General features: G+C 34.7%; 1 protein-coding gene across 5 annotated transcripts in view; it reads right to left on the reverse strand.

Annotated features, from left to right (window-relative positions):
• The window catches only part of LOC149570076 (CAAX amino terminal protease family protein), a 100,208-nt gene extending 99,819 nt beyond the window's left edge, over positions 1 to 389 (reverse strand). For 3 of the 5 annotated variants that reach the window (XM_089822732.1, XM_089822736.1, XM_089822731.1), the window contains exons 1-2: positions 320 to 389; positions 118 to 156 (exon numbers count right to left, since the gene is read on the reverse strand). In XM_089822732.1, the coding sequence (XP_089678858.1) occupies positions 118 to 156; positions 320 to 362 (82 nt within the window). In that variant the 5' untranslated portion in view covers positions 363 to 389. The remainder of the gene's footprint in view (positions 1 to 117; positions 157 to 319) is intronic. The other 2 variants (XM_089822735.1, XM_089822734.1) reach the window with 1 other exon arrangement.
• Between the last annotated feature and the right edge of the window lie 7,154 nt (positions 390 to 7,543).

Consider the following 7,543-nt stretch of genomic DNA (forward strand, 5'->3'; position numbering starts at 1 on the left):
AAACGGCTTAAATTCTGGTTTTCCTTATCGAGTAGAAATTTAATGCTACCAAAAAACTTCAGTGAACAAAATAAACATTGTGGTGAGAGAAGAGAAAACAGTGAATTTAAACTTTGCCTGGAACAGACCAGCGAGCACGGACCCCAATTTGTATTTCTGGTAGCAAATAAGTACGCATTAGACGAGTACTCCGATAAAATAATAGCTAGCAAATTGTAGTTTGTATTTCATGTAGCAAGTATTCTAGAACACTAATCGCCCATAAAAATTAATAACACTTAAATTTATATTTGTATTGGGCAGTTTGAGGCTGACCCACCTGGTACAGAGAAATGAAGGGTGGAAAGAAAACAGCAAGACATAATTCTTCTCTTTCAGAATCCTCGGACAATCATCAGAGTATGGAAAATTTACAATTATCTTACATTTTTCCAGCTTAAAGTTTGGTGGGCCGTACAGTTGGGATCTAGAAAGAAAGAAAAAACTGTGGATTGAATGGAATTTTCTCGTCGAATAGACAGTTTACCCCTAAACAATTGACAAAACAGAATTTATGATGAAATTAATATTGAAGTTGGGCAGTTGGCTAAATCTTTCCGGAGGTTGGTCACGGGTTCTAGTCTCTCCCGTTCCCGTGGTACCGGTGGGCATGTCACGTCAGTGCTACCGATCACGTTAAAAAGTTTACCTGACGCACTGCAGTTTATAAGGGGCCGTGCTGCACCCGATTCTTGCAGTCTAAAAAAAAAGAAAAAAAGAAATTAATATTGAAGTTTATATTCATGGTGATTTTTGCTATGCGGCTAATGTATTTTTTCAAACTTTTGTTGGTATACTCAGGGAGAGGGATTAACAAGTAATGGTTTACTTTTCTTTACTTTTCTACACGTCAACATATACACATGATCACCTAGAAATTAATTATTTAATTCTTAATGCATGTTCAATCATAAAAGGGATGCAAGCATCAAAGTTCCTCTTTATCGTATTGTGCTCTTTCTAATAAAAGATATGGTGAGATTGAAGAATGGTTGTGCACATGTTTTTTAAGATGTGTTTTGCCGGAGCAAGAGTATTTGAGTAAAATGAAAAGGATGAAAAGTATTGAACTGCATTTGCGAACTCTTAAACTATTTTGCAAAGAATAGAGTTTCCAAAGATTGCATTGGAAAGATTGTATTGTCAATTTCATTATTACGATTATTTTCACAATATTGCTTAAATATCTTTTAGAATAATTAGTTGCTCAAGTGATAATTTGAAAATAATTTTACATTAAACTGATTGAGGAGCAATAGTAGAAGCAAGTATGAAGAGAATGTGGTAGCAACAACATTTTTTAGGGCATTGTTGATTTTGTTGAATTAGTGAGAATTTGGCTCCAATTTGTCATGCAAATTATTGGCAACATTTTTTGAAGTGTTATCTTCATCATGGAATCATTTAATGAGTGAGAATGTGAGATCAACAACCAACTTAACAATATCAATCAACAACCAAAAACATTCTCCAATATCTCCTTAAATAGTAAAGTTTTTGCTTCCAAATTCCTCTAGATTTTGATGCTTAATCAAATCTATAGATCTCAAATTCATTGTACTTAGTCACTTAGAAAATAGAACTTCCACTAAACTTTGTGCTCATCCTTATCATATTTCAATCTCTATCATTTGATCTTCATTGTATCTCTCCAGTCATTGATCGTGTATCAAACTTTGACTTGCGCCTTTGATCTTCTCGAACAATCTTTATTTTTTTCATAAGTCGGCCTAAGATTCCATTTTCCTAAACTTGTTCTTCTAGCTCATACTTGGTGAACATTACATTTCACTTGGTTAATACATCACTCAATTAACATATGAATTAATCGGTTAACACTATAGTAGCTCGAGCAATAGTATACTCCTTTCACCTTGTCACTCAGTATAGTTTGTATAGCTCAGTGAATACATAAACATCATCATTACATTACAAAATTTCATGATTATAAAACAATGAAACCAATAGTGCATTATCTTTGTCCAACTCATTCAAGTGCCCATTGAATACCATACTTATGAACTTTGTCATCATCATACTTTCTTCAAATCCTCTTCATCAATCAAATGATATAGCATTCTACTGAGTTAGCATAATGTCTAGCCAACTAAGACTTTGACATCAATGACAACATAACAACTAATGTGACTCTTTTACATACATTTATAGCATTCTATGTTACATCATAAGTTGGGACTAATAGTTATCTCCATGTGCATATGTTGTTGTTGTGCTAGTTGAGTTTGAGAGATAGTTTTATATTAGAGCATATTCCTTAGATAAGGAATGTGTATTCATTGGGTTTAGGAATGGTTTATGAGTTTGATCTTCTTATGTGAGGCTTACATCCATGATCAGTTATATGGTATGGTTTGGATATTATTGTGGCTTCTTGGTTGGGGTTTTATGGAGGAGACCTTACTTGGCACAGTTAAAATCTAGATGTATGTGAAGAAAGACATGATATAGGTTATGATTAGCATGATTTCTCTTTGGTCTTGGTTATCTTCCTAAATGTTTGGTTTCACTTACATTAGATTTGAGATTGGTTAGAGGTTGTGATCACTGATTTGTGTTCATGTCTGTCATGTAAGAGATGACATGGTTGTTCCTTTATCTCTTTCCTTTGTTGGTTGTGAAGAACTTGGGAGAGTGTCAAAGACTTTTTTATGAGAGTTGTAAATGTCCTCGATACTACATGGATTCACTTCTATGAGATGATGAGAGTGGATTGGTTACAGAGTTGACATTGTCTTTTGTAGTGGGAGCTTCTTGGTGTATATGTTGTAGGTATTGGTCTTGAAGCTCGTGATTTCATGTTATTGATTGGATGTGTTGATGATGTGATTTTGGTATACCTTTGAAAGTATGGAAAGTTGGATGGGTTAGTACTTGTTGTGGGTCTTATTTTAGCTATGGATTTTGACAACTATGAATACATGTGATTATCTTCAGATCAGGTGTTTGTGCTTGGCATTTTTAGTTGGTACAGGATTTCATGATTCTTATGTGATCATGAAATGGAAACATAGAAAGAGCTTTAATTGTTGATCAAAGGGATGATTAATGGTCATTGCATCATCATTGATTCAAGGTGCACAGGTTATAAGTTTTGCGATAATACAAGAGGATGTCACATGTCTCATTAGTGGAAATATGAATTAATATCAGTGTTGAATCATAACCGTCAAAAAAATTTCAGATCAACGGTCTATTTTTAAATCTTTATGTTGCATGCACAATCTAACTGTTGCAGACATTAATGGTGAATTAAGACATTCCTCATGTGAATGAATTCAAGATAAAGTAAATAGATTGTTCCTCCTTCTGTGCAATGTGTGACAAAGCAGACAGAGTTTGAGTTTCTAAGTTTTTCTAGATTATGAATTGTTGTGATTAAGGTGGTATTTGTTGTGATCAGAGTTATGCGAAGATTGTGAGTAAGTACTTAAACATTGTCATAGAAAGATTTTATGTTTTAAACTTATAAAGTAATAAAGATGCCTCCTTGAATGGACTTTTATGGGAAAATATATTATCAACATAGGAATGTCCACGATGACTTCCAGGAGCAATCGTCTGCTTCAACAAACCAAACTGCAAAGGGTAGTGAATTAGTTATGAAATACCCTAGATTGAAGATTGAGGAAAGCTTCTATGATAAAGGCAACTGGTTGAGAGATGTGGAAACATCAATGGGTAGCCTAGAGCTATTCAAAAGATGGTTTTCACAAAGGAACCATGATACACCACTCGACAATGTCTAGGAATTCGATGTTGGGAAGCTTGTTGTGCCAAGTGTTTTTATGAATGTTGATTTGTTGACAATGTTGACCAAGAGATATGACCTTGTCTTGTAGGTCGTGAAGAACCATTCTAGGGATCATTTTTTTAAAGTTACAATTGAAGGAACTAGAGAATATTTTATGCTAAACCCAAACATTACTCTGCATGAGAAGATTGACTTTGATAACTTGCAGGGTAGGTATGATGCACAAAGAGTATATCTTCAAGGTGGACCACTACAAGAACATTTTGTTAAGGTGGGTAGTCTAATATTGGTAACACCATCTACCCCAGAGCCTTTATTGAAGAAATATTTCAACCCTAGGGCACATGCTCTATTTATTTCCCTCAAAAAGATTTTTGGCATGGATGAATAGGAGCATGTCCCAGCATCATTTGTTTTCATGATGGCCTAAATATTATAGCATGCAATGAGCTCCATTTTTTAATTTTTCCTATCTGGCTAATCAAATACATAATGGGTTGATTGGCAAAAGTACGGTTAAGGTAGATAAACCTTTTGGTTGGTATTCTTTCCTTATGTACATGCGTTTATTTAAAGGTGCTTCTGTCTTTGGAGAAGACATGAAATTGGAACAAGAAAGAGATGGAGAAAAGTTGCTAGTCCAATTGTAGAGTGCAGATATGACTTGGGAAGTTGCTAATGCTAGCTTTGTTTAATTTGATCAGTATTTTGCATCAAATATGGGGAGCTTTGTTGGATTTGATTAGACCTAAAGATCATGCTAAGGGTTTGAAGGTCAGTCACAATTGGGGAGATATTATCTCATACTATGTTTCCACTATCTTCATAATATATGGTTTCCAAGGGAAACCTCATGTCCTTCCCTACCAAGTGTCATTAAAAGTGGGTGTTGTTGAATTTCTATGGTAAATTGGAGGGCTTGAAGAAAGAGAATTGGTGGGAAGATCTAGGGAACATTTTTTTCAAATTTTATAGTTGTTCACCATTTTGTGATAACAAAGGGAGGATGGAGATATATGGGTAAGTTCCTAGATAAGTATCGAATGGCTCAATCTCATCCTAGGTTTATAGACCCAGAAGGGTTTTATGAAATGTTCAAAGAAAGAAGTAGAGCTAAAACTTATAATCACATGTTTACTTTCTTGAGGATATAATTAGAAATGAATTTTCTTTACAAGAACAGGAAGTAAGGAAGGAAAAATGGAGAGTTTTTAGTAGAATTCTTAAATTTATTAATGCTTTAGATAGCCAATATGATCCTTTGGGGGATATAAAATTTTGGGGAGACAAAACAAATAATTTGATGACACATTTTGGTAGAATCATGTAAACGTTGAATGAGAAAAAGGAGGCATTAATAAAGGCATATCCAGACCAAGCCAAGGAGGTGGAAAGAAGACTAATAAGAAAATTTGTCATTAGTCTAGGACAATACACCCTCTAGAGAAAGGTCGAATATATAAGTGCTAGAAATGTGGGATCACATCCAGTGCTAGTCTATCAGAGGCAATATTATGAAAGCCCACCCTCATAACCAACAACTAAGAATCAAAAGTTACAAGTGAGATCTTCATCAAGGATGGAGGAATACTCACCCTCTCACACCTCCGTACATTTTGATAATGAGGACTCTTTGAGGGAGAAACTAAAATAAATGGCAAGCCACGATAATGTTTTAATAACAACATCAAAAATAGAAGAAGGAACACGTTAAGAACACAAATGCCACTCTAGGACCTCACTATAGAGGATTATAAGGGGAGGGAGATGGATCCTATCATAGAGCAGGTTGGTAGAAAATTTGTGTCTAATGATGACTTTGTTAAATCTAGGGCCTTCATTCAATTTTTGTGGAGAACCAGTATTTCCAATTTTGAGGAAAAATGTAAGAAAATAAAGTCAAAGCAACCTAATAGACATGACTCTAAGATTGAAGAAGAAATTAAGAGTGAGTTGATGAAATCTTTTAATTAAATAACCCTTGAAGGGGGAAGACAACTACTCAAAGATGTTGGTGTTCTAATACTACCTGAATGGGACATTGCTAATGCAATGATTTTTTATGCAATTGGGAAGGAAAAAGATGCTAGGTTTGATACAAAGGAAAAAGTTAAGGAAGCCAATAAAGGGGTGAAATATAGTAATAATCATAAGGTCCTTGTAATGTGGTCAATTCAAAAAAAAGACCAATCTAGACTTCAAGAGGTTTAAGATTCAAAGCATACATCGAGTCTTGTAGTGTATAGAGTATCTAATGTAGATGATGAAAAAAATGCACTTATGAATAAAGAAGTATATGATTTCAACCTAGTTGTTGCTAAGAAAGAGAAACAAAAATTCATTAATTTGAACACTAGGTTTGAAAAGGTGCTAGAAGCCTATGATGAAAGGGGAAGGAAAATATATGAGATGGAGTGAATCATTGCAAACTTAAAGAAGTAGCAAGGAAAGAAGAAAATGTTGGAAAGATCAAGTCAACCTATGATCGCAACATCCCCTACTCTACCCCTTCCTACAAGGCCTATCATTGATATCCCAGACACACCCCAACATTAGGAACTCTACACTGCAGAAGAATTGGATGAGGAGAAGGCTAAACTTAAGGCAACCCATATAGATGTGCAGTTGCAATATGAGGATAGAGTTAGGGATACAATCTTGTTCTTAGTTGATAGAATAAATTGGCCCTTGTTCCATTTGGAAATGTCAAAGGTAGAAGGAATGTAGAGTGAGCTTGAGCATAATCAAGGTTGATGATCATATTGAAAAGGCATATGATCAAGCTACTAACTTGTTGGACTTTGATCTTAAGAGGGAAATGCTACAGAAAAGGCTTAAAACATGTTTTTCTAGGTATCTCAATAGAACCTTTGATCTTTTTCCTCATGTGCTAAAGGGCCTTGGTAACATTAAAAGTAAAGAGGATTGGGGAAATGAATTAAAAGAAATAATGAGTGTAAGGATGAATGATGTTGTCAACAAAGAAAATTATATCTAGTTTGCTAGGACTATTGAAGAAGTAGTTAGTGTCCAGATATACTTTGATTCTTTCCACCCAAGACTTTGAGGAAATAAAGAAGCTTGGAGAAGATATTTTGAATAGAGAGAAAGAAATCCTTAATTTCAACTAGCCAGATGACACAATTTTCAATAAGTGGATGGCAGAATATACTTTAGCTTCAAAACTTTTACAGATGGCATTGGAGATTAAATCAATGGACAAATATATGACCACTGAAGAGAGAGCAGTGATTGACAAAGGTATTCAGGTAAGAATGGAAGAGATAGAAGGGGTAGTCTGACAACCAACACGAGAAACTGAAGATAACACATCAAAAATAGTTAAGGAAGGGGACATCCAATCACTAATTAGAGAAGCCAGAGAATTAGATCAAAACAAAAATGAGGAAGAAAAAGTGGCCCACCATCTGAAGGGGAGCAAAAAGATGAAGGAAAATCATCATAAAATGTTAAGAAACAAGAAATGGACAAAACGGAAGAAGCCCCTACCCTGGGAAACTACTTTGTTGTTAAGTAAAAGATGTCACAAATGTTTTTTAGTTTCTTATGCTATGAGGATGGTGACATTTTGTCTCTTGTGTAACCTTTTTGTTAGAAGTACAGCTATATTTTTCCTCTATGCCTGAATCTTGTTGCAACTCATGTTATATAAATGAGTTCCCAAGGCTAGAGGAGGAGTCTGAGAATCATTTGGTTGAACTAGTTTTGTTC

The sequence above is a fragment of the Cupressus sempervirens genome, chromosome 3 (genome assembly GCF_028749045.1).
Source record: "Cupressus sempervirens isolate cs-2001-9-10 chromosome 3, ASM2874904v1, whole genome shotgun sequence".
Taxonomy (NCBI): domain Eukaryota; kingdom Viridiplantae; phylum Streptophyta; class Pinopsida; order Cupressales; family Cupressaceae; genus Cupressus; species Cupressus sempervirens.